Raw genomic sequence first — 27,544 nt, forward strand, 5'->3', positions numbered from 1 at the left:
TGACTCAATAACCTGTAATGACCTACATGGGAAAAGAAGCTGAGAAAGAATGGATATTTGTATATGTATAACAGAATCCCTTTCTCTACACCTGAAACACAACACTGTAAATCAACTATACTCTAATCTAAAATAAAAATTAAATTTAAAAATGTTTATTCTTACAGACACTATGAATTATGGAATAGCAAGCAACAAAGAAGGAATTTCAATCTGGAATTTTAGTTTTATAAAAGCTTCCCAACTGAAGCCTCCCCTAGAGCAGTTTCCTGGGATTTCCCTGGTGGTCCAGTAGTTAGGGCTCTGCACTTTCACTGCAGGGGGCACAGGTTTGATCCCCGGTTGGGGAACTAAGATCCCACATTCTCATGGTGTAGCCAAAAAGAAAAAAAAAAGTAATTTCCTATTATGAACCTAACATGAATTACAAATCATTTTTTAAAAAAGACTTACGGTTTAGGAGATGCATGTTTTCACTTTTCATGTCTTCCACTTGTTGTTTAAGTAGTTTATTTTGTGCCTGAAGCTCCAGTTTTCCTTCTTTCAGTAGAGAATAGTCACTCATCTCTTTAACCTTCTCGCTTAGCATGTGGTTTTGCTTTGTTAACGCCAAACATTGAGCTCTGACAGACTCCAATTCAAGCTGGAATTGGAAAAGGAAAACTCGTATTTGAACAGAGACTTTACAGGACTGAGTAGGTAAATGCTGACAGTCTGCTCTCAGCTTTGTGGCATAATTTAATTATGGTCAGCTCGCTGGTCTGCTGCTCTGTAACAAGACGACTCTAACTACAACAACTTTGGTCTTGGAGCTGGGGCAAGTTCGTACAACTCAATTTATGCAGAACCCTGTCCTACATAGCAAGTCCTTCAGATTCTCACCCAACTTTCCATATGCAACTAAGGACCCAAAAGCCATCACAGATTTAATAATGTGCCTGTTTTTTAATATGAAAAGGTGAGATAGATACTACTAAGGTGCTGGGAGGTGCTCTCCTTCCCTCAGTCTGATATATCTCATTTGAAGACAGGAGCCTATAAAGTTCTCAAGTAATTCATCACAGTTGCAAAAACAAATCTTATATACAGAATATATTTTAAGTATCTGAAGGTCCAGTTCTGGGCTTTGGATAGCAAGCACAGAAACGAACAGAAAAAAAGTAACAGTATCATGTGAAAAATGCCTCTCATTTTGCTTTAATCTGTGAGATCCCGATGTAGTGATAGGAGCTTTTACCTGGTGGTGAGGGGAAGGGGAAAGAAGCTGAGTAGATACTAGTACATGCCAGCCACCTGCTATGGAAAGGCAAAGAAACCAGCTGAAATCCCTCAACAAACCATGGGATGTGGGCAATATTCCAGAGCTTACAGATAAGGGATCTGAGGTCACAGATCTTGCCCACAGGCACACAGTGAGGGATTCAAGGACAACTCTGGGCTCCAAAGGACATGCTCTTTCTATGCTTCTCTAGGAGACAAAGACTGAAATGAACAACTACTGAATTAAATTCAGCCATCACCCTCTGAATCATATAATAAACAGTCTAAACATACAAAGAGGATCACTTGAGATAAATTATGTGTGACTGAAGTTAAAATTTCCTGTGTTGTCTAACATCTATTTCAAAAAATCAATATGATTAACAATTACCTCGAGTTCTTTCACACGGTTTACAGAACGATCAAGTTCTTCCTTCTTACAATTAAGAGCTGCAAGTTCCTCTTGCAAATGTAAAGCTTTCTCTGAAAGACAGAGCCAAGCAACTAAATATCATAAAGGTTTCTCAGTGAATACAAGTCATTTAATCATTTATAGCCAGTATGTCAGACCTAATGACCATTATTTCATCATCTAAAATAGCAGAGGGGATTCCCTGGTGGCCCAGTTGTTAATATTCCATGCTTTCACTGCCCAGAGTGCAGGTTCGATCACTGATCAGGAAATTAAGATCTTATAAGCCCTGTGGCATTCCCCTCCCCCAAAAAAGATATAAAACAGCAGATATTGGGTCAAAAAAAAATTAGCAGGCAAGTAAGTCCTGTTACTCATTAGGTAATGTGAAGTCAGTTGTAATGGTCATATATGTGGTGAACTTTCTGCTACACACAAGTCACCAGAGTTACACCACCCGTGTGGAATGTGGGGCCCTCATGCCAACAGCTCTGAATTTCCTTAAAGACAAAGACTGCTCTGGTAAGATTTTATAGTTATTATTTTGTCATTATCACTTCATCTAACATAAGGCTATATAGATGTATCATCAAAAAGTCACATGCTAACTACATGGCAATACCAATTCCTACAGAAGTATTAATATTAGTCTGAGCACGACAGGCGCCAAGGAGCAGCCACGCACACCTGGTGGCCTGCTGATAAGGACCAAGTGCCCAGCCCTGGCTGACTCCTTGCAATCCATTTGAAATAGCCACCCAAAACTCTTGTCACAGGATAGTTCCTAGAGATACACTGCAATGTCAAATATCTGAAAGATCAATTACCTAACTCTCCTCGTCTCGGGGTAATATATACAAGAGTTTAGGAGGGTATATGTGAAAATAAAATATCATGAAGCATAAATACGTGTTAGAAGTTAAGAAAAATAAGAAATCAGGTCATAACACCTCTCATGGTTTAGAGTAGTATTAACCCACAGCAGTAAGTTGATGCCACATTCTTGACATCACAGATTTATTCATCAAGATATACTGAAATATAGTTGAATAAAATTCTACCAATAAATCACTGATCTTTGTGAATATACAAAAAGTTAAACAAGAAGGTTTACAAAAACATTGAAAGACAGTGATTATTTTTTTCACTCTGTAAAATTAAAAGGACAAAAACTATGTCAGTTAATAGTAACGATGAAGTGGAAGGTATATATTTTTTGGATTAAAGAACAGACCCAACTTAAGAAGCTGATAACCTGTGTTGAAACTGAAAAATACAGCTTCCTGCCCTGCTCCCCAAATCACCTTTATTTTTCCTTTCATCTTCGATCAGTCTGTTGGTTCTAGTGATATAGTCCTCCTTCAGTTCAAGTTGATACCTGAGAATCAGAAGGATGGAAAATGAGTTTTGGTCACTTCCCTAGACAGACTGCTATCAACAATGAGCTTATCTTATGGCATCAGGGCACTGAAGGGTACTAAGCAGGACAACACATGAACTTCTGGAGCACTCAGTGCTAAGGCCAGGGGTCCAAATTCTGGCTTTAAAAAGTCCACTAAAGTCTTGCTGCAGTTCTATAAACTGGGTCCCAAAACTCAAGCACAAAATGAAGGGTCATGTTACTGAGGCTATAGAGGGCACTGTTTCCCAGCTGGCATCCAGTGACACAAAAAAAGTAAATGTACTTACTTTATACTGTGTACAGCAGACTCTAAATCCCAAAGGATAACAAGTCAGTCACTTCCAGTCCACCTGTCCCGCCTTCCCACCCTCAAGCAGGATAAGACCTTTCACCCTAAGGAACTGAACAGTAGTACCAAGAGCCACTGTCAACAGCAAATATATTTGGACTGGTGATACCAGAGTCACATTTTCATGGAATTTTACCACCCCCACCAGCTGTTAGCAGCTGCCTTTCTGGTTCAAAGATTAGAGAAAAGAAAGAAGTACTCCTGTGGTGAATATCCTCAGAACCTCAACACCTGCCAAAGTCATATAAGGACACCCACGGACAGACAAAGATACCTGACAGTCCACTCCATAGCTATTATCAAGCTAACATACACACTTTTATTCACTTATTCCTAAAACTTTAACAACTATAGATTCCTTATAGAGCTCATCTCTAAAATATGTAGATAAATCCATAAAATATGTGGACAAAAATCTACCACATCAAAACTGATCCACAGAAAACTGCTATATTTTTTATTAGAATTATTTTAAAGAATAACCTCCAAAAACCTTTGAAGGTACTATATCATGGACTATCAATGACAAATTATGGACAAAGCAGTAGAGAGAGGCCAATGATGAAGAAACATCGAGAGTTGCTGTATTGAGTCATCACTTCACTATGAATTCATTACATCAATAAACATTAAGTGAACACTTACTTTGTGCCAGACATTACACTGAACACTGGAGAGAAAACTTACCACATATGCACTTAATGCCTCTGCACTAAGATACTATCCACTAGAACACAGCAAAATGCAGACTAGAGGGAAGCCATGGTACCAGAGCTGTACACACCTTCCTTTCCCTCTATCGTTTTTTGCTTCATATAGTTAATTCTAGTTTGTTCCTTTTGATTCTGGCTTTTCAGAATCTTGAAGGAATACAGATCAACAAATACTATAACGAATTAGCAGAATAATTTACAGATCATTAGCTATTCCATCTGAATGGCAGTATAAGTGGGGTAGAGGAAAACATAAAAAGTGACTATAATCCCCATTTGATAGCTTCTCAGCAAGGTACAAGGTGCCCTAAGAAACTCAAGCAAATCACAGGCCCTCAGTAAATACTCCAGAAGTGACAAGAACAAGCAGAGGATGCTATTTCCTGTACTGTATCTTTTTAAAACCATCCTAACTCGAGTATTCACAGGAAAAGCTTGACTGTCAATGAACATGTATATTCTTTTTAAACACTGGATTTTGCCATAAAATACTAGTCTTATCTACTTTATTAGTGTTGCTGTGTTTCCATCAACTTAATTCAAATACGATACTTTTTTTTTAAGATGCCAAACAATTACTTTAGAAGTTCGTTCTTGAGCTTTTGGTCATAGGTCTCCTCGATATTCTTTATAGTCAACTCCCGCCTCCGCAGTCCATCAGTCATGCTTTTATTTTTTTCTTCTTGCAGTCTCTGGGCCCTGAAATTAGCAAAAACAGATAAGGCAAAATTGAAAAATATTAATATTGGGGAAAAGACACCATGTGTTTTTAGCCCCACAGACTCAAACTGTTCTGTGACTGTCACGGCTAGGGAGTAAAAACAAAGGGCCAGAAGTGTCCCACTATTTTAGGAGCTGATCTAGTGATGATGGATCTGAACTATAGACAGAACTCAATAGTTCTCTGGCTGGGGTGAGTGAGAAAATGCCAAAACCAAAGTGGTGTCTCACAGGAGATGGTTCACACTTAAAAAAAAATGGTCACAAGTGGTAAGCGGCCATAATCAATTCAGGGGTAAAAGATTAATGTTTTAAGTTACAAAGCTACACACAAACTTCAGTTAGTATACTCAAGTGCTTGTTTCTTTTATAATACTGTTTCTAACTGACTAGCCCAGAGCTATTAAAGACATAAAATGTGTTCTGGCCTTTCATAATCTACTAGTTCAACATCAGTGAACTAAATCAATACTGAAGAGAAAATACTGAAAAGAGAGCAAAAGATAGATGGATCAATCAGAACGTCCCAACACTAAAGAAAGGAATGGTCTTAATAGTGAAACCTCAAGTCAAGCACAAAATCAATTCCAGAGCCGGGGAACTGGGTTCACAGGGATTCAGATCAAGCTAAAAACAGAAGCGCCAGTCAACAGAGACTATTCCAGGCAAAGGATAAAACGCCTCTGTTAGCGCCCTCTGCTGGTTAGTCTGTAAAGCAATGGAGCAGTATTTAGTTTATATGATATTGCTTCCCTGATGGCTCAGATGGTAAACAATCTGCCTGTGATGCAGGAGACCTGGATTCGATCCCTGGTTGGGAAGATCCCTTGGAGAAGGAAATAGAAACTCACTCCAGTATCCTTGCCTGGAGAATTCCATGGACAGAGAAGCCTGGTGGGCTACAGTCCATGGGGTCACAAAGAGTCGGACACGACTGATGACTTAACATGTTCATTTTCAGTATGCTTAGAAAGGAGGAGGAGGGAAAATGGAGGTAAATAAGTGATTACATAATCATTAACTATCAATGCCCAAATTGGTTTCCTTTTCTCGCTTATGGTCCATTTACCTCTTCAGTACTGCCAAAACCACTAAGGTTGGTAGAGAGAAGAAATCAAATGAACCTAGCCTACTTAAATGAGAAAACAACATTCATGAAAACGAAGACAAATCTTTTAAGGAAAGAAGATTCCTGGAGTGTCTGTGAGTGCCAATTAATGGCAGATAAATGGGAAAGAAGGCTTATTCCATAAACTATACAATGCTGAGCTTGCTATGTATCCTAGGTAAGATGTGAAGAACCAAAGACTGGTGAACGTTTAGAAAAAAGCAACACACACACTACAAGCAACAATTTCTCCCAATACAGGTCAACTCAGAGCCACCGTGTTCCCCTTTTTTGCCAGCAGAGCAGGTCAATCTGGCAGGTCTGGCTGTCTGGAATTCAGTTACTACATGCACATGAAACCGTGAGACCTGAATGGTTGACAGAAATGGGAAACGTATGATCTCTTAAAGCATTATTTGCTTCTCCAAATTATTTGTCTGGTCCCACTGTAGCCTGATGATGGCATTTCCTTCCGCTTTCATCCCAGTGTCTAATATTTCAAAAAAATACTCATCCTCATTTCTCCTGAAGTGTGCCTTTGAAGCTAGGTGATATCACCTTTACAAACAAGAATTCTATTCTGTAGTATTAGAATATGTAGACATATTGAGTAGTTCTTTTTCATCTCGTTCATTCTGAAAGTCCAAAATGGACACGTATTACTTACAATTCAAAGGCTTCAATTCTTTGTTTCAACTCAGCTTCTCTGCCTCTCAGCAAATCTATGTCTTTTAGTAGAAGCTGCCTTTGAGCATAGATTTCTTTTGTTTCATTCTGTAGAAGAAAGCATTAATTTTTACCAAGCAAGCTAAAGAAGACAAAGGAGATTTGAACTAATACATTGCTTCCTAAATTCTAGAAAACAAAGGATGGACATTAAAGAACAATTTTCAAGAGGTTCCAATTCAAGGTATATGTTTTGCCTTTTTATCCTCACAAAAATTTATTCCCCTCCTCCCTCAAGGACTGTTAAGTTACATTACCCTGTATTTCCAGCATCCCTTGTGTATAATTACTTTGTTACATCATTAACATCTCTCAGACACTTAAAAAAACTTCGTTAAGTTCCACAGCAAGAGAAAAATGAAACAAAATGTTCATTCAGCAATAAAATAAACTTAAAAGATGATGGCCCAAATGAATGGCCACACTTCATGTATGTGTTCCCTGAACACCTATCATGTGTTCAAGGCCACACTGGGTGCTGGGTACACAAAGATGGACAGATACAGGTCAGTCCCCACCTTAAAAAAAACTCAGTTTATTCAAGGAGAGAGAGACAAACCAAGAGTTACACCACAGCGTGATGATTTCACAAAGTACATCAAGACTCCACGGGACGAGCAATGCCTAGAGGAGTCCATCAGTGGGGGGTCAGGAGAGGCATCACAAGGACCTGGCATTCCAGCTGGATTTTGAAGGACTGGATGGTTTTATCAGGCCAAGAAGGGGAGGGGCATTCCAGGTGGTAGAATAAAGGCATGATACTCTTCATAAACGGCAACCTTCTCAAGAGCCTTCAGAGATCAGTTGAATAAACCAGGGTTCGAGTCTGTGAACTGGTTGATCTAGTCAGTCATCTTTTTTTATTTAATGTTATTGAAGTGCAGTTGATTGACAATGCTATGTTATTTTCTGCTGTACAGCAGTAACTCAGTTATACAAATACATCTTTTTTATATTCTTATCCATTATGGTTTATTACAGGATACTGAATATGGTTCCCTGTCCCATGCTGTAGGACCTTGTTGTTTATCCATCCTATATATAAAAGTTAGCATCTGCTAATCCCAAACTCCCAATCCATCCCTCCTCCACATCCTTCCCCCATGGCAACAACAAGTCTGTTCTCTGTGTCTTTGAGTGTTTCACAGATATGTCCATTTGTCTCATATTTAAGATTCCTCACTTAAGTGATATCATATGGTATATTTGTTTTTCTGAATTTGGACAACTCAGCAGTGGCCACAGGACTGGAAAAGATCAGTTTTCATTCCAATCCCAAAGAAAGGCAATGCCGAAGAATGCTCAAACTACTGCACAGTTGCACTCATCTCACACATTAGTAAAGTAATGCTCAAAATTCTCCAAGCCAGGCTTCAACAATATGTGAACCATGAACTTCCAGATTTCAAGCTGGTTTTAGAAAAGGCACAGGAACCAGAGGTCAAATTGCCAACATCCGTCTGGATCATCAAAAAAGCAAGAGAGTTCCAAAAAAACAGCTACTTCTGCTTATTGATTACACCAAAGCCTTTGTGTGGATCACAACAAACTGTGGAAAAGTCTGAAAGAGATGGGAATACCAGACCACTTGACCTGCCTCTTGAGATATGTGTATACAGGTCAGGAAGCAACAGTTAGAACTGGACATGGAACAACAGACTGGTTCCAAATAGGAAAAGGAGTACATCAAGGCTGTTTATTTAACTTATATGCAGAGTACATCATGAGAAACGCTGGGCTAGATGAAGCACAAGCTGGAATCAAGACTGCTGGGAGAAATCAATAACCTCAGATATGCAGATGACACCACCCTTATGGCAGAAAGTGAAAAGGAACTAAAGAGCCTCTTGATGAAAGTGAAAGAGGAAAGTGAAAAAGTTGGCTTAAAGCTCAACATTCAGAAAACTAAGATCATGGCATCTGGTCCCATCACTTCATGGGAAATAGATGGGAAAACTATGGAAAGAGTGACAGACTTTATTTTTGGGGGGCTCCAAAATCACTGCAGATGGTGATTGCAGCCGTGAAATTAAAAGATGCTTGCTCCTTGGAAGAAAAGTTATGACCAAGCTAGACAGCATATTAAGAAGCAGAGATATATTACTTTGCCAACAAAGGTCCATCTAGTCAAAAACTATAGTTTCTCCAGTAGTCATGTATGGATGTTAGAGCTGGACTATAAAGAAAGCTGAGCACCGAAGAATTGATGCGTTTGGACTGTGGTGTTGAAGAAGACTTTTGAGAGTCCCTTGGACAGCAAGGAGATCCAACCAGTCCATCCTAAAGATCAGTCCTGAATATTCATTGGAAGGACTGATGCTGAAGCTGAAGCTCCAGTACTTTGGGCACCTGATGCAAAGAACTGACACACCAGAAAAGACCCTGATTCTGGGCAAGACTGAAGGCAGGAGAAGGGGATGACAGAGGATGAGATGGTTGGATGGCATCACCAACTCGATGGACGTGAGTTTGAGTAAACTCCAGGAGCTGGTGATGAACAGGGAGGCCTGGCGTGCTGCAGCCCATGGGGTCATAAAGAGTCGGACACGACTGAGTGTCTGAAATGAACTGAATGGTATATTTGTCTTTCTGACTTTGTCACCTGTCTTCAAGATGACACTGTTAGTGCTCGCTTTGGCAGCACATATACTAAAAGTAGAATGACACAGAGAAGATTAGCATGGTCCCTGCACAAAGATGACAGGCAAATTCGTGCAGTGGTCCATATTCTTCCTAGAATAGTGCTTTGCCATTATTAATGAACTGTGAGAAGTAGCTCAAGGCAGTGTTCCTCACCAGTAACTCCAGGTGAGGTAAGTTGAAGATGACTGAAGAAAAGGCTGGCTGTTGTTTAAGAAAATAACTAAAACCATCAGTTACTGGTTTCAGCTGACAACAGAATGGTTTATTGCTGCCACTGTCCATGCCTACACATAATTTATTTTGTATTTTTGAATAAAGACATTTGTACGTTCTTAGTAAATGAGCACAAGAGCCATGTACCAATATACTGCTTTCAACTTAAACCACTGAGGCATTTTTACTACAATGCTGTTAAAATCAGGATTTTAGTGTTTGCCATCACTCGATGAGAAGTTAAGCAGCAGCTTTTCTATGGAGAGTAAGAATAATTGTGTACAGAGTAAAGAAACATCCAACTGTGTGAAAACCTTTCTATAATAAAAATTGTTTAAAGTTAGGAAAAATAGATGATATTGTTAGTATAAACACAATCCAAGCCTCACAAACACCTGTGCCTCCAACATTTATTTTACAGCTTGTTGTTCAGTCACTACATCGTGTCCGAATCTTTGTGAATCCCATGGACTGCAGCACACCAGGCTTCACTGTCCTTTACTATCTCCCAGAGCTTGCTCAAACTAATGTCCATTGAATCAGTGATGACATCAAGCCATCTCATCCTCTGTTTCACCCCTTTCCTTCTGCCCTCAATCTTTCCCAGCATCAGGGTCTTTTCCAATGAGTCAGCTCTTCACATCAGGTGGCCAAAGTACTGGAGCTTCAGCTTCAGCATCAGTCCTTCCAATGAATATTCAGGGTTGATTTCCTTTACGAATGACTGGTTTGATCTCCTTGCTGTCCAAGGGACTCTCAAGAGACTTCTCTAACAACACAGTTCCAAAGCATCAATACTTCAGCACTCAGTCTTCTTTATGGTCCAATTCTCACATCCATACACGACTACTGGAAAAACATACCTTTGACTAAAGGGACTTTTGTCAACAAAGCGATGTTTCTGCTTTTTAATACACTGTCTAGGTTTGTCATAACTTTTCTTTCAAGGAGCAAGCGTCTTTTAATTTCGTGGCTGCAGTCACCGTCCAGTGATTTTGGAGCCCAAGAAAATAGTTTCTGTCACTGCTTTCACTTTTCCCCCATCATTTGCCATGAAGTGATGAGACCAGATGCCATGATCTTCATTTTCAGAATGTTAAGTTTTAAGTCAGCTTTTTCACTCCCCTCTGTCACTTTCATCAAGAGGCTCTTTAGTTCCTCTTCACTCTCTGACATAAGGGTGGTGTCATCTGCATATCTGAGGTTATTGGTATTTCTCCCAGCCATCTTGATTCCAGTTTGTGATTCATCTAGTCCAACATTTCGCATGATGTACTTTGCACAGAAGCTAAATAATCAGAGTGACAATGTATAGCCTTGTTGTACTCCTTTCCCAATTTGCAACCAGTCCATTGTTCCATGTCCAGTTCTAACTGTTGCTTCTTGATCTGCATACACACTTCTCAGGAGGCAGGTAAGGTGGTCTGGTATTCCCTCCCATCTCTTGAAGAATCTTCCACAGTTTGTTGTGATCCACACAGTCAAAGGCTTTGGCATAGTCAGTGAAGCAGAAATAGATGTTTTTATGGAATTCCCTTGCTTTTTCTATGATCCAACGGATGTTGGCAATTTGATCTCTGGTTGCTCTGCCTTTTCTCAATCCAACTTGTCCATCTGAAAGTTCTCAGTTCACGTTCTGCTGAAGCCTGGCTTGAAGGATTCTGAGCATCACCTTGTTAGCACGTGAAAAAAGCACAAGTGTACAGTAGCTTAAACATTCTTTGGCGTTGCCTTTCTTTGTGACTGGAATGAAAACTGACCTCTTCCAGCCCTGCGGCCATTGCCAAGTTTTCCAGATTTGCTGGCATATTGAGCACAGTATTTTAACAGCATCATCTTTTAAGATTTGAAATAGCTCAGCTGGAATTCCATGACTTCCACTAGGTTTGTTTGTAGTAATGCTTCCTAAGTCCCACTTGACTTCACACTCCAGGATGTCTGGCTCTAGGTGAGTGATCACACTATCGTGGGTATTCGGGTCATTAAGACCTTTTTTGTACAGTTCTTCTGTGTATTCTTGCCACCTCTTCTGCTTCTGTTAGGTCCTTGCTGTTTCTATCTTTATTGTGCCCATCTCTCCATGAAATGTTCCCTTGGTATCTCCAATTTTCTTGAAGAGATCTCTAGTTTTTCCCATTCTAAGTGAGCCCAATTCTCAGAACTGTTTATACCAAACTTGTAGAGGGGGTGCAATTACCATTCAATAACTGGGTCTTTTTGAGAAGCTCCAAGCAAGGGTGGACACTGGGAGGAAGTCTCTTACTTTCAACACAACTTCCTGACAGAAGCCCTGGCTGTCCACAGGAAGCAGGGCCCCAGATCCAGTCTGGTCTAAGATACAACCTTAACAAAGGAACCTACTTTTCCTAAAGCAATGGATCCAATCTCTCCCCACTCCCACTCCTGCCACTGGGCAACCCCTCTACCTCCCATCCAGCCACCATGCTGGTGGACAGGATCACACGCCCACGTGGCAGCCCTGTATGCCTCCACCTCTGTTCCCATGGCAGCACGTTGCATTTTGTTTGCATTCTTGACCTCAAACCCCTACCTGCAACTCTGTCCTCTTGACCCATCTTCTTCTTCCACCCGTCAGAATCCCAAGACCTGCTTCTCAGTGTCTTTCAGGCTGCCATGTCACGGTCCCTGTTGCTTTATATTAGCGGCCACCCGCCATCTTGAGCTCCCTTCCCTACCCTGCCCAACACCAGTGTCTTCCATGAAATGGGCTGCCTTTCTGAAGCCAAGGAGTTTCAGCTCTCTCAAGCTCATCTCCCTGAGCAACTCCATCCCTCCAACCTTGCCGACACTACACACCCTCCTGAGAGCTGCACTGGGGCCATCACCTGGAAACCCTGGACTTGGTCTACTGCTGGTCCAGGCTGCCCGCCTCGGCTGAGCCCTTGACACAGCTCAGCAACCCTGTCTGCTTTCCAGGGCTTCGTTTCCTTTAGTGACGGCAGCTACTTCACACTTCTGATCCTCTCCTCCCTGCTGTTAACCAAACCTCAAAGCTGCTGCTTCTTTGGTGCAAGTTTCTCCCACTCCCAGCGTGGACCAGCCCGTTTGCAGTCCATTCCCTCCAGCCGTCTTGGACAAAGGATGCCTGCACATCCTTTCCAAGTCCTGTGCTTTCCCTTGTGCTCTTGACCCCAGGCCCTACTCAAGAGATAGCCCAGAAATGCCCCCCCAATCCCAGTAAATGATTTTAGAATATTACCTCCTGGTGCTTTTGAATTCTCTCTAGGGTTATCTTTTCCTGAGACATCAGGGCTTCAGATTTTGCTTGACAAGTTCTCTCAAATTCATTCTGGAACTCAACAAGCTCCTTCTCATACTTCCTTTTTTCTTCCATTTTAATTTTCATGATTTCAGTATCTTTAAAGTATTTCAACTGCCAATTGATGACAAAAAATTGTAAATACCAATAACTATAGTAAAGAAACAGTAACAAATTCTCTCTTCACTGTTAGCTTTAACATTAACGCTATCTAAATATATTTAGTTTAATTCATCTTCATGTTTCATCTCATTCACTACACTTACAGGGTGTATTCAAAAGTCATAAAGAACTGACATCATCTGGCAAGAGAAACAGTACGCACAACATTCATTAGTAAAGATTATAGTGATTTCCCCACATACTGAAGGTGAAGACATTAAAAGACAAGCAAAAACATCACTCTTAATGATAACAAGATAAATCTTACCTTCTGACTCATTTCTGCCCGTAGCTGCTGTTCTACTTCCCTCTTATATTCGTTTAACTTGATTTCTAAGGATTCTAACTTTGGCTGCTGAGGGCAAGCACCTGCAAACTCATTGTCAATAAGCTGAAGCTTCTCCGCTACCAAAAAATAATATAGAAAATGAGGTCAGAGAGACACGGGCAGGTGAGCAAATGGCCAGAGCTCTGTTCAAGCACAGCGTATACTTAGGAGAAAGTGTTAAGGATGTCTGCCATTTACTTATTAATACAAATGTATCCAAAAAGTGAGAGAGCTTAATGGACAGACAGGTAAGTGATTAAGCAAGTATAACAAATTTCATGGCAGACTCGAGGTGTGTAAGTGTTCGCCATAAAGCTTTCAACTGTTCTGAAAGTTTGAGAATCCAATATAAAATATCAGGGGAAAAGAAAACAAAAAGTATACTTTAAGTCAAATAACAGTGGCATCCCTTTCTAGTGTCTACGTGCCACAGGAGAGGGCTCTTTGACTGCACTTTGGTTAGAGCTGACTCACACTTTCAAAACACTGACCCTACGAGGAATCAAAGATCACGTGTTTCACTTCCTCCACTTCACAGAGGAGGAAACTGATGCCCATCCAGTTGAAGGGACTTCCAGAGGGCTAAACAGCTACATAATGGCATCAGTGGGGCTAAGGCCAGGTCTATGATTGTCTCACATTCCAGCAGTCTTTCCAGGAGACTCCCAGCCCTCAAACCAACTGTGGATTTGAAACCAACCATGAAGCACACTGCAAACCTGGCCCTCTCATACAGTCTTAACCATGTGTGACACCAATATCATCAAAAAGCAGGCAGAGGAAAAAACGGCTGGCAGAAGCAGACTAAAATATGTGTGCTCATTTGTATCTGACTCATGGACTGGGGCGTGCCAGGCTCCTCTGTCCATGGGGCTTCTCCAGACAAGAATGCTGGAGTGGGTTGCCATTCCCTTCTCCAGGGGATCTTCCCAACCCAGGGATTGAACCCAGGTCTTCTGTACTGCAGGAGAATTCTTGACCGCTTGAGTCATCAGGGAGTAAAATATTGGCAGTGATGTCTCTGATTGGCAAAATGTCAGCCATGGTTTTCCATCTACTTTTCTGTATTCTACAGAAGCCTGTACAGCAGAAAAGGGTCCAGGTCATGGACCAGAAAACCTGAACTCTGGTATCAGTTCTAACCCAGACAGGACGTTGCCTAATTGTTCTTCCTCAAGTGACCTTAGCTTTGTCAACTGTAAAATGAAAGGATGGCCCACTGACTTCTCTAGTTCCCTGCAATGCAAGTAGTCTGAGATCTTCCCACTTTAGTGGCTATAACATAAAGTCACATGAGACACAGGGAAGAACCTCCCAGTCAAGAGAGCTTCAACCCAACAAACAAGAAAGGAAGTGAGCCTATGGATCCCCGTGAGAGGTGGAAAGCATAGCCCTGGTGGTCAAGAAGGAAGGAGCAGCCCTGGAGAGCAGTTCCTGGTCCTTCTGAGAAAAAATGAGCAACAATTCCAGAAAACATGCCACCAGCAGCCTGCATCCCTCTCAGTGAAGCAACAAATACATAATACAGTACATCAGGCCGTCACCTTCACTGAAAAAAGAAAATGGAAGAAGTGTAATTATGGAAGAGGATCACAATTACCAAGAGAGTCTTTGACAGGAAATGTTGAACTTGTCTGAGTTTCCATATTGCAACTTTCTTTATTCTGATGATATTTTGCCAATTCTTTCAGAAACTGTATAAGAAAACCTGAAAGATACAATGTATACAGTTTTGTTTCACACCTTTCTTTCATTCAACTATTGCTCAAACACTGTTTATGCAATCTTGGTTTTATAACATTATCTTTTTCACATCATGTATCTTTTAAGAATAATTTCTGAGGAAAGGCCTTTCCAAGTATGACATCAAACATGAAAATTAAGAACTTATATAAGGCATGAAATAACAAAGTCAAAAGACAAATGATACACCAAAAACAAGTATTTGCCATAATATGGAGACAGGACTAATTTTCATAGCATAAAGAGCTTTTAACATCAGCAAGAAAACAGAAAAATAGGGCAAGACACGGACAAAGTTTACAGAAAAAATTTTCAGTGTTAAATAAACATGAACAAAATAAAAATAAATGCAAATTAATACTACAAAAGAAATACTATATTTTCTCAATACACATATTATCAAAGTTTTAATCTTCAGCACTCTAAGTGTTGGCAAGGGAGCAGGGAAGCAGGCATGCTCTTACACTTGGGAGGGAAATTGGTCAGTGTTTATGGATATTCATAATCCAAGTGCCCTTTAACCCAGTCATTCTACCTCTCTGAATTTATAGAACTACACTTTCTCAAAAGGGTGTAGCACTGCATACCACATGCTTCTAATGGCAAACGCCAAATAATAAAATCTTCATCAACGTGGGGATAATTAAATACATTCTTTAAACATAATTAGTCTAAGTACACTGATAAAAATATATTGCTGGACAAAGGAAGCAAATTGCACAATAGTATAATATAATCCCATTTATGAACATATGTGGTTTAATTACATATAGACTTTGACCCCCCTAAACTAAATGCTGGTAGGATACACAAGACACTCTTCATTCTAGTTATCAGCAGAAAGTGAAATTAAAGAATATGAACAGAAGTTTCTATTTTTCTTTTACTTTATACCTTTCTGAATAGTTTGAAACTTTTTTTTTCTTTTTGGCTGTGCCATGTGGCTTGTAGGATCTTAGGTTCCTAACCAGAAATCGAACGTAGGTCCCCCGCAATGGAAGGATGGAGTCCTAACCGATGGACCACCAAGGAATTCCCTGAAACTTGTTTTGGGTTGTTTTTTTTTTTTAAGTCATGAGTATAAGTTTTTAAGTTAGTATACGTTTATAAGTTTTCACTTTCTTAGAACAGATGACTGGATTTCTGCATCAGCCAAGGGCCTTTTTTCCTTTACTACTGAAGATATTACAATATACTAGATCTTTTTAACTGTGGCTGATTGACAATGTTACTTTCCTCTGTACAGCAAAGTGATTCAGTTTTACATATATGTACTTTTTAAAGAATATTCTTTTCCACTGTGGTTTATCATAGGATACTGAATATGGTTCTCTGTGCTCTACAGTAGGACCTTGTTGTTTATCCATCCCCTATGTAAAGCTTACCTCTGCTAACCCCACCCTCCCCCACCTTGGCAATCACAAGTCTGCTCTCTATGTCTGTGAGGCTATTTCTGTTCTACAAGTGCAAGTGCAAGTGAAGTCGCTCCGTCGTGGCCGACTCTTTGCGACCCCATGGACTGCAGCCTACCAGGCTCCTCCGTACATGGGATTTTCCAGGCAAGAGTACTGGAGTGGGGTGCCATTGCCTTCTCCAAAACTATGTATTCTAATGCTAAGTCGCTTCAGTCGTGTCCGACTCTGTGCGACCCCATAGACCACAGCCCACCAGGCTCCGCCGTCCCTGGGATTCTCCAGGCAAGAATACTGGAGTAGGTTGCCATTTCCTTCTCTAAAACTATGTATACATACTTATTTATAAATATCTCTATGTCTCATCTGTATCTATGTTAAGCTAAACATAAGTTCATACAGATGTCTCCAATGCCACCAGTACCATATGAATCTTAGCCTCCTCCTGTTTATCTCTAAGTTCCCACCTGGCTCCCACCATCTATTATTCCCTTACTGTATTGTTCAACTCCAGCCCACACATATAACGGTTTCAAAACTTTCAACCAGCACCCCCATGAGAAGTAACTCACCTTGACTACATAGCCTATGTAGTTTCTTCTGCCTTCAGTTGCAATCTTCATCCCTCTCCAGAGTTAGACAGGTAGGCATATCTTTCCCCCACCCCTTTCAGTGGGGTTACTATGGTTACATTGTTTTGTCACAATCAGCATTTAATCCTGAGGTCACCTGACCTCTTACCCTTGCATACATGAAGGCTCACTCTTTGTAAAGCTCTACAGGATTTGACAAATGTCTAGCGCCATGTATTCTACCATTACAAGTAATTAAATTAAATTACAAGTAATTTAAGAACATTTTCACCATCCTAAAAAACATCCTATGCTTCCCCTCTTCAACCTGCTACCCTTTCCCTCCACATCCCTAGCAACCACCTAGCAACAAGGTGGTCAGGTGTGCTGCCCACCTCTATAGCTTTGCCTTTCCCAGGATGTCACATATATGGAATCATAGACCATGTAGCCTTTTCAGAGGAGCTTCTTACATTAACAACACAGAGTTGTGATTCATTTCTCTCTAGCTATCAAGCTTCATGGCTTGATAGCTCATTCCTCTTAGCTGAATAGTATTTCCCTGTTGGGATGTACCACAGCCTGTTTATCCATTCACCCACCAAAAGACATCTTGTTTGTTCCCAATTTCTGGCAACTGTAAATAAAGTTGCTATAAACACTCACATACAGTTTAAGTCACTTGGGTAAATACCTAGGACCATGACTGGTGGATCATCCAGTAAGACTATGTTTAGTTTTACCACCAAACTACTCCCCCCCGCAAGTGGCTATACCATTTTGGATTTCCACCAGCAATGAGTGAGAGCATCTGTTACTCCACATCCTTCCAGCACTTAGTGCCATAAGTGAGCTGGATCTTAGCATCCCAATACATGGGAAGTGTTATCTCATTTCTGTTTTAACTTCCATGTCTAATAACAAACAACATGGAGCATCTTTTGATATGCTTACTTGCCATCTGCATATCTTCTTTGCAGAGCTACCTGTTCAGACCCTTTGCTCATTTTTCAACTGATTTGTGTCTTTATTGTTGAGTTTTCAGAGTTTTTGGTATATTTTTGACACAAGTCCTTTATTGGATGTCTTTTGCCAATACCCTCCCCCTGTCCGTAATTAGTCTTTTCACTCTCATAGAAAGGCGTTTTAAAATTTTAACAAAATCTAACTAGTCTATTTTTTTTTCTTTCATTTAATCATGCTTTTGATGTTTATATCTCATCACCAAAACCCAGGTCACAAAGATTTTCTCCTAATGTTTTCTTCTAGAAGCTGTATCGTTTTGTGTTTTACATTTAGATATATGATTCATTTTCAGTTAATTTTTGTGTAAGGTGTAAGGTCTGTGTCCAAGTTCATTTTTATGCATATGCATGTCCAATTGCTCCAGCATCACTTGTTGAAAAGTCTAAGTTTCCTCCACTAAATTGCTTTTTCCTTTGTCAAAAACTAGTCGACTATGTTTGTATAGACCTATTTTTGGGTTCTCTATTCTGTCCCACTGATCTATTCTTTTGTCAATCATAGGTAAGGATTTTAACTTCAAGAAAGAAGAGTCAGTGTCCAAATTTTCCACCCAGCTATTTTCTGGGTACCATTTATCTCTGAAAGGAAAAATTAGGTGTTGGAAGGATGTGTAGTGGAATCTAGGGGAAAGTACAAAAACCATACAACAGATCAGCATCCTCAAAGTATAAACAGTTAGATAAGACCAATGATCTCTGTCAGGAAATACACAACTGTCAGGTCCAAAATATCTTCCTACAGGTTTTTTTGATGGTCTCAATTTCTTGATGCTGAAGCTCCAGTACTTTGGCCACCTGATGTGAAGAGATGACTCACTGGAAAACACCCTGATGCTGGGAAAGATTGAAGGCAAAAGGAGAAGAGAGCGACAGAGGATGAGATGGTTGGATGGCATCACTGATTCAATAGACATGAATCTGAGCCAACTTTGGGAGACAGAAGACAGGGGAGCCTGGTGTGTTGGCAGTCCATGGGGTCTCAAAGCATTGGACACAACTTAATGACTGAACAATAACAACAATTTCTTAATTGGAAGTCACCAATTTTAAAATCATTTCGTTGTAACAGTAGCTGTTTTACTGTTAGCCAAGAGTTTTATCCAAATTATGCCACTAGGATACATGACGTGTCTGCAATTCAGTTTTTCTTACTTTCAGGGATTTTACTAGGAGGCTGGGTGAAGCTGGTATGAGATGTTGACCAGACGTCTTTCTGAACTAGAAAGGTTCAAAGAACGAGTTTAAAAGCAAAAAGCTATTTTTAATAATATACATACCTAGAAATAAGTGGATTATTTAAAAACCCCTTACAGCCCCTAATTCCTTCCTGAAATAGTTACACTACAGACAGCAGCTATTTACTTAGATCTGTGCAGTCCAATGGAGAAGGCAATGGCACCTCACTCCAGCACTCTTGCCTGGAAAATCCCATGGATGGAGGAGCCTGGAAGGCTGCAGTCCATTGGGTCGCTGAGGGTCGGACACAACTAAGCGACTTCACTTTCACTTTTCACTTTCATGCATTGGAGAAGGAAATGGCAACCCACTCCAGTGTTCTTGCCTGGAGAATCCCAGGGATGGGGGAGCCTGGTGGGCTGCTGTCTATGGGGTTGCAGAGAGTCAGACACGACTGAAGCGACTTAGCAGCAGCAGGAGCAGTGCTGTCCAATATGACAACCAGTAGCCAAAAATCGTGTAGCTTTTTAAATTATAATCTCAGTTCCTCACACCAACTACATTTGAAGTGCTCAGTAACCCCATGGTGGCTAGTGGCTACAATATTAGAAAACACAGATTCAGACACTTCCATCATCACAGAGTTACACTAGACACCATTGCCTTAGACTGTACAACCCCGGATCACCTATCATCCTCAGCTTCAGTAAGGATGAGCTACTCTGCAGGTGGTCTAGAGTATCTTGTGATCCAAATATTATATACAGCATGGATAAGCAACAAGATCCTACTGTACAGCACAGGGAACTATGTTCAATATCCTATGATACTGGATATGAGGGAAAGAATAGGAAAAAGAATGTATATGTATGTATAACTGAATCACTTTTCTGTACAGCTGAAATCAATGCAATACTGTAAGTCAACTATACTCCAATAATACAATGAAGTGAAGTGAAGTGAAAGTTGCTCAGCTGTGTCTGACTCTTTGCGATCCCATGGACTATACAGTCCATGGAATTCTCCAGGCCAGAATATGGGAGTGGGTAGCCGTTCCCTTCTCCAGGGGATCTTCCCAACCCAGATCTCCCACATTGCAGGTGGATTCTTTACCAGCTGAGCCACAGGGGAAGCCCAACAATACAATAAAATAAAACAAAAATAGAATGTCATGTGATTCACTTATTCTCTGCTAACATTACGCCCAGGAGGCCAGGCAGTTAAGTGACAGACAAATGACTGGCAGAAACTAGGTACTCAAGTGTTTGCTGAATGGTAATGAATGAATGTCCCAATGAGGATGGTAGCAATGTTGGCAACAGACAAAATCCAGGAGCACACCAACATTAAAAGGGCCATTACATCATGTTACAGATTTTTTGAAAAGCTCTAAGTAACAGCTATGCAATACAGGCAGGGTACTGGCTTACATTCATACTACCAAGTCCATCAAGTCTAGCCCATGGCCTGGCACCCACAGCAGCCGTAAAGGGAGAAAGAACCTCAGCTTCCCTCCTTCTGTGTAGGCAAAAATCCACCTCTCACCTCTCCACTCCCTGTCAGCCTCCTCGGCTTTTACACAGAATAGGGCACCACACTTCACTCCTGGCACCCCTGCTCACCCAGAGTGTGGGGGTTTCTCCCCACACCAAGCCATACTCTTATGAGGCCAGCTGCGTGTCCTACAATTTAACTCAATTCTGACACTGTCCACCTGGAGCCAGGAACTGAGCCCACCGGTGAAGGGCCTCATTACCATAACACTGGTCCCCCACCTCTCACAGATATCTTAACACGTCCTTCAGATGCCAGCCCCAAGCTCAGGTTGTCACCTGTGCTTCTGAGCAATGGCTATTGATAGGAGATGCCATCCTCCTCCTTGTGCTTGTTGAATGTGTCCGACAGCTCACAGAACTCAGTGAAGCGCTTAGACTTGGCAGTTTATTAAAGGACATGATAATGGATACAGATGAACAGCTGAATAGGAGAACTACACAGGAGCTGAGCAGGAGCCTGAGTTCCATGCCCTCTCCAGGCATGCCACTCCCCCAGCACCTCCACCTGTGCACTGACCTGGAAGATCTCTGAACCCCGTACTTTGGGGATTTATGAAGACTTCATCACACATGCATGACTGATTATTAACACCATTTTTAGTCCTTTTCCCTTCAACAGAATGGGGGGGGGCAGGGCTGAAAACCCCAAGCTTCTAATCATGGCTTGGTCCTTCTGATGACCAGCCCCTATCCAGGAGCATACCCAGTGCTGGCTCATTCAAACAAGAGACACCCAGAAACTACAAGGGTTTCTGGAGCCCTGTGTCAAGAACTGAGGTCAAAGACCAACACCAGAACAAGAGATGCTCCATGTGTTCTTAGGAAATTACATGGGTTTGGGGAGCTGTGTGCTGGGACTTGGGGGTAGAGATCAATATATATTTTTTCTATTATCTCAGAGTAGTCGGGCTTCCCAGGTGGCGCTAGTGGTAAAGAACTCACCTGAAATGCAGGAGACTTAAGAGATGAGGGTTCAATCCCTGGGTCAGGAAGATTCCCTAGAGAAGGAAAAGGCAACCCACTCCAGTATTCTTGCCCAGAAAATCCCATGGACAGAGGAGCCTGGAGGGCTACAGTCCATAGGGTAGCGAAGAGTGAGACATGACTGAAGCGACAGCATTAGAGCTATATAAACACTTGATTACAAAAATAACATACAACATACAGTTCATTCTTCAAGCAAATACGAATACAATACTCGATATATTGTACTTGGGGGATATCTAGGATACAGAGACAGATGCCTAAACATTGTTCTCTTTGTTTTGGAGGTGTTTCATACAGTGGGTATCTTTGAAAAAAAAACTAGCATTCAACCGGTTTGTAGGGCTTTTGATGCTATCTCTAGCTCTCTTATTTGAGTAAGAGCTATCTTAAAAGGTTGAAAATTGGGGGAAAAAGATCCACATTTATCAAAATAGATGAATGGTTCTATTTTAAAATGAACTGCCAGCAAGGAAAAGCCGATGATTCAATTTAAATTCCCTTAAATGATTCAATTTAAAGTCCCTATTCTTCCACCTAAAAATTATTAGCTTCATACTTTTATACAAAAAAACACATAACAAAAATGTTCCAATTGTCTACAAAGATGAAGTCTCCTACCTTTTTGGTTTTCTTTATCAAAGCCTGAAATCTGTTAAAAGAAAACAGTTTACTTTTATTCAACTATTCAGTTATTATTAACAAACCAAAGCAGATTATTAAAAACTAAACAATCCTACCAGTGATTTGTAGAGACTGGATTCAGGACTGATTTTAAAAAGATGCAATAGATTCTGCATAGTAAATACCTTAAAAAAGAAAAAGTACACATATTTCAACATCAATGATTAAGTGATGATTTAGGATGTTTCTGAATATAAGACTAAAAATCATGGTTCAGACTAAATAAGATTATAAATATATGCTAATAACGTAAAATGTAAGCTTTCTCATACTATTAAATAAATTACACTAAACTTTGAGGTCAAAAGGATAAAATTTCTCTTGATCATGTAACTAACCTCCAAATAATTCACATCAAAGATGATATACCTGGGGCTTCCCTGGTGACTCAGTGGTGAAGAATCTGCTTGCCCATATAGGAGACATGAGTTTGATCCCTGGTCCGGGAAGATCACACATGCCACGGAGTAGGTAAGCCTGTGCACCACAATTATTTTATTTAAATTGTGGCTCTTCACTTAAATTACACTAAACTTTGATGTCCCCACTTGACAGGGACCTCAGGGAACCTCTCGTGTTGCCTCAGGGAAGTCAGGCCTCCTTTCGAGTGAGGGGGAACTTTCAATTGCTCTCGAGTTGCTGCAGGGGAATCGAGAGTCATCTTGCATAGAGTGGGGAATTGAATGGTCTTTCTTGAGTTGTGGTGGAAAGCTTGGGGTTCCTCTCGAGTTGCAACGGGGACCTGAGGGAACCTCTCGTGTTGCCTCAGGGGAGTCAGGCCTCCTTTCGAGTTGCAAGGGGGTACTTGGGATTGCTCTCGATTCGCTGCAGGGGAATTGGGCCTCATCTCAAGTTGCAGCGGGAAACTCTACAGCTCACCTGCTACAACTACTGAAGCCCACCGGCCAGAGAGCCCGTACTCCACAAGGGAAGTGCCGGCAAAGAGAAGCCTCATGCTGAAACAAAAAGTAGCCCCACTTGCCACAACTAGAGAAAAGCACGTGCAGCAATGAAAATCCAGCACAGTCTAAAATAAATTCAAAAAAATTTTTTAGTATCTTTAAAAAATGACATGCCTGACAGAATAACAGAAATGGTTAATGGCTTACAGCTGACACTCAAATATCTGAGTTCACCCATGAACATGTGAGTATATTCCAGGGTCTCTCAATGGCAATGAAGTTTTAAAATTACTATTGCTTCAAAATGGAAATAAACTAAGTTTTTACTCTCTTTGAAACTATGAATGTTTAAAGCTATTTTAGGTACACCTGTGGTCAAACATTTTGCGTAATTTTTTTTATGTTATTTATCCTGGTTGCACTGGGTCTTCGTTGCTGTGCATGGGCTTTCTCTAGTTGTGGCCAGTGGGGGCTACTCTTCACTGCAGTGTGCAGGCTTCTCATTGCAGTGGCTTCTCTTATTACAGAGCAGAAGCTCTAGGGCTTGGGGGCTTATTTGCTCTGCAGCACGTGGGATCTTCCCAGGCCAGGGAATTGAATCTGTATCCCCTGCATTGGCAGGCGGATTCTTAGCCACTCCACCACCAGGGATGTCCTTTGAGTGAATATTTTTAACATGTATTTCTACTATCATGTGTATTATTATGTCTACCCTGAGGAAATTGATATAATCTTCTGTTGGTTTTCCTTTAAAGAAAATATTTTATAGTACAGAAATCTTTAAGTGTGTGAACTACATCAGTGTTATAACTATGTGATTGACTATTATTCGTTTGAGTGGCAAAATTGTGAAATATGAGAAACACAGGTGGAAGGATCAAAAAAGAATTTCTAAGGCTGGTAAAATTTGGTTGTTTAAATATACTGTATCTATTTATTATTTGTTTACTTAAGTATTTATTTATTTACTTGGCTGGGCTGGGTCTTAGCTGTGGTATGTGAGATCCAGTTCCCTGACTGAGGATTGAACCCAAAACCCCTGCAATGGGAGTGTGGAGTCTTAGGCACTGAGCCACCAGGGAAGTCCCTATACAGGATATTTAAATTTTAAGTTTTTCCAATAACAACACTGTTGTTCTCTTACAACTTCTGAGTATTCCACTTTTGGGCAATTATGGCCAAGATAAACAGCAAAAACACAGGGACAACCCCAAGACTGAACCCTGATGTTAACTACAGACTTCAGGGGATAATGAAGTGCCAGTGTAGGTTCACTGAATGTAAAAATGTACACAATAGAAAATGCTGGGGTTGAGGGGGAGGCTATGCTTGTGTGGGGTCAGGGAGCAGATGCACTGCTTTTTGCTATAAACATAGACTGCTCTAAAAAATTAAGTCTATTAAAAAAACCCAGAGAGTTGGCTATATCTATCTACCTTTAACATAACACAGTGTAACTACTATGTTCAATGGTTGGTGGAGAGACAGTTAAAATAATTAGGAAAAAGCTGTTTCGCTATTTAAGAACTCCACAGGTTTTTAAAAGGTACTTATTCTTCTCTTCGGAGAAGGCAATGGCACCCCACTCCAGTACTCTTGCCTGGAAAATCCCATGGATGGAGGAGCCTGGTAGGCTGCAGTCCATGGGGTCGCTAAGAGGCAGACACGACAGAGTGACTTCACTTTCACTTTTCACTTTCACACATTGGAGAAGGAAATGGCAACCCACTCCAGTGTTCTTGCCTGGATAATCCCAGGGATTGGGGAAGCCTAGTGGGCTGCTGTCTATGGGGTCACACAGGGTCAGACACGACTGAAGTGACTTAGCGGTAGCAGCAGCAGCAGTATTCTTCTCTTACTTAATCACAAACAGGACAAGTATCTGAAGAGACTGTAGCAGAGTTACGAAAGTACATCGTAGATGTAGATTAATGCCCTGGTTGCCACTTACAAATCATGTCCGTTTGAGTAAATCATCTCACCTCTCCAGAGGCTGGATCCTCACCTCTAATTCATCTACTATAATGGCAACCCACTCCAGTACTCCTGCCTGGAAAATCCCATGGATGGAGGAGCCTGGTGGGCTGCAATCCATGGGGTCCCTAGGAGTTGGACACGACTGAGAGACTTCACTTTATTTTTTCACTTTCATGCATTGGAGAAGGAAATGGCAACCCACTCCAGTGTTCTTGCCTGGAGAATCCCACGGACGGGGGAGCCTGGTTGGCTGCCGTCTATGGGATCGCACAGAGTCGGACACGACTGAAGTGACTTAGCAGCAGCAGCAGTCTCACAACAGATGTTCAAGATAAATGGCAGTTTAGGGTCTCAGACTACATGGAGTGTCAGGTCAATTCTAGCTCCAAAACATCACAATTTTATAAAGACAGAGCAAGCCGCCAAGGAACTGGTAACAATGTTAGATTTCATACTCCTTTGTCACATTAACAAATACATGATGTAATTTCAGAGATAAAAAGGAAACAGACCCAGCTATCCAGGGAGCACTTAGTTATTACCTGAGGAAGAAGCTACTAACACAAAGTTCAGAAAAGCAAAGATGTTACCTTTTCTTTTGCCAAGCCACTTTCCGGAAAGAAGACAGAAAGCGAATACTCATAGCCACATCTCTGCAAGTGATCGGCCACTAGAGAGTTGGAAGCTCCTATTAAGAGGGAGCTCTCTTCCACTGAGATGGATGGGGACTGCACTTTACCATTTAGAACAGGGTGCATCAGTTCGTGAATTAGCTGGTTTCTGAGTTGCGTCTAGAACAAATACAAAAATGAAACAAAAGAGAAAACAATTTCAGCAGGACTTTTTTCCACTGGAGGTACACGGATTTGTCACACGAATTAGAATCCTTCCTTTTATTTCCAGAATGGCTCAAGATTCATGGCCACAAGTTAAGAACCTTCTCCTCCACACTCTGTCTTACCCTGTGAGACAAACAGCCCAGTGGGTTCTGGAAAGAGCAGCTTGACTGGGGGTGAGCCACAATGTGATGAGACTCACTTCACTTTCCAGTTCAGGAACTTTTCATTGGGGTTTCAAATATAGGAGAAAATTCGGCTACTCCCTCAATTCTCTGCAGATTATTGGAGGAGATGAAAATATCTGGTTAAATATGTTAAAGTATATTAATCAAAGTAAAATAAGGTTCCCAAAAGGGAAATAATATATGCAAGAGAGAAATCAGTAAACCCAAAAACACTTACTAAGATTCACTTTCATGTGGACTATTTATAATTCTAGACACTGTAAAACGTAATAATTTTCCTCTATCTTACAAAGGATAAAATTAAGGTTCAACGTGGCTAATTTTCTCAAGGTTATAACATGAGCATCATTATTCATTTGGGTTTTAAGAAAATCCCCTAAGTTATTTGAACTAATGGATATTTATTTTAACTATTTTGCACATAATCTGGAAACACACAACTGGGCCGAGTTTAAGAGTACACTGCCTAGATTCATGGCAGTTCAGCAGTAAATAACATCTAAGAAATTGTTATTAATAGAACACAAACAAGAAACAAATGGAGATCTTGTTCCATCTCTTTCTTCTATCCTTTAGCTAAAGAGTAGAAAGTATATACTTAGTAGTGTAGAACAGAACTTATTATATGTATTATATGTATATCTAAACTCCTATAGTAAACGACACTTTTACACTAAATGAATATACATGCTTTGTCTCATCTGATGCAGTTAAGTAACTGAAAAGAGAAAACTATAGCCTTCCCCACCAGTAAAATGTAATGGTTTAATTTAATTTGAAACATAGTGAAGAAGAAATACATTCAGATCCAGCTTAACTAAAAGGATTTAAAGTGTCTGGCAAACAAGTACTGAAATGGGTAAGAATTAAATTAGGGCTATAAGTAGGGTTAAATGAAAAGAAGAGTAGCAAACAGTGGAATGACATTACAGACGAATTTCCATCTAAACAAACACAAAAAGCACACCATCTAGCACTTGCTAGAAGGAATCCAAAAAGTGGCTGGGGGCTTTCCAGAAGCCAATGCAAAGCGGGAAATCTATTTTCAGAATTCAAGCCTGCAATGTCCCTAAGACAGAAATAAGGACAGAGCCCTCACCAGAAAATTTGCCTATTAAAAATTTCTCCCCCAAAAGCACTGGGGAGTTTTGGATTTTGAGCATGAGCCACCTG

The 27,544-nt window shown here is 40.8% G+C and overlaps 1 protein-coding gene and 1 non-coding gene across 8 annotated transcripts in view; one reads left to right on the forward strand and one right to left on the reverse strand.

Annotated features, from left to right (window-relative positions):
* Window positions 1-27,544, reverse strand: part of OFD1 (OFD1 centriole and centriolar satellite protein) — a 69,472-nt gene that overhangs the window by 33,598 nt on the left and 8,330 nt on the right. For 4 of the 7 annotated variants that reach the window (XM_061408141.1, XM_061408139.1, XM_061408144.1 and 1 more), the window contains 11 exons: window positions 25,938-26,138; window positions 22,525-22,593; window positions 22,406-22,436; window positions 14,917-15,024; window positions 13,257-13,393; window positions 12,767-12,940; window positions 6,632-6,738; window positions 4,716-4,835; window positions 2,977-3,050; window positions 1,652-1,743; window positions 454-643 (listed from right to left, as the gene is read on the reverse strand). In XM_061408141.1, the coding sequence (XP_061264125.1) occupies window positions 454-643; window positions 1,652-1,743; window positions 2,977-3,050; window positions 4,716-4,835; window positions 6,632-6,738; window positions 12,767-12,940; window positions 13,257-13,393; window positions 14,917-15,024; window positions 22,406-22,436; window positions 22,525-22,593; window positions 25,938-26,138 (1,303 nt within the window). Of the gene's footprint in view, window positions 1-453; window positions 644-1,651; window positions 1,744-2,976; window positions 3,051-4,715; window positions 4,836-6,631; window positions 6,739-12,766; window positions 12,941-13,256; window positions 13,394-14,916; window positions 15,025-17,043; window positions 19,453-21,742; window positions 21,799-22,405; window positions 22,437-22,524; window positions 22,594-25,937; window positions 26,139-26,308; window positions 26,459-27,544 lie in introns of those variants that run through there. The other 3 variants (XM_061408142.1, XM_061408146.1, XM_061408145.1) reach the window with 3 other exon arrangements.
* Window positions 9,316-9,422, forward strand: LOC133243558 (U6 spliceosomal RNA). The gene has a single exon (XR_009735114.1). It is a non-coding gene; the product is annotated as a U6 spliceosomal RNA (small nuclear RNA).

This window comes from Bos javanicus, chromosome X, assembly GCF_032452875.1.
Source record: "Bos javanicus breed banteng chromosome X, ARS-OSU_banteng_1.0, whole genome shotgun sequence".
Classification (NCBI taxonomy): Eukaryota; Metazoa; Chordata; class Mammalia; order Artiodactyla; family Bovidae; genus Bos; species Bos javanicus.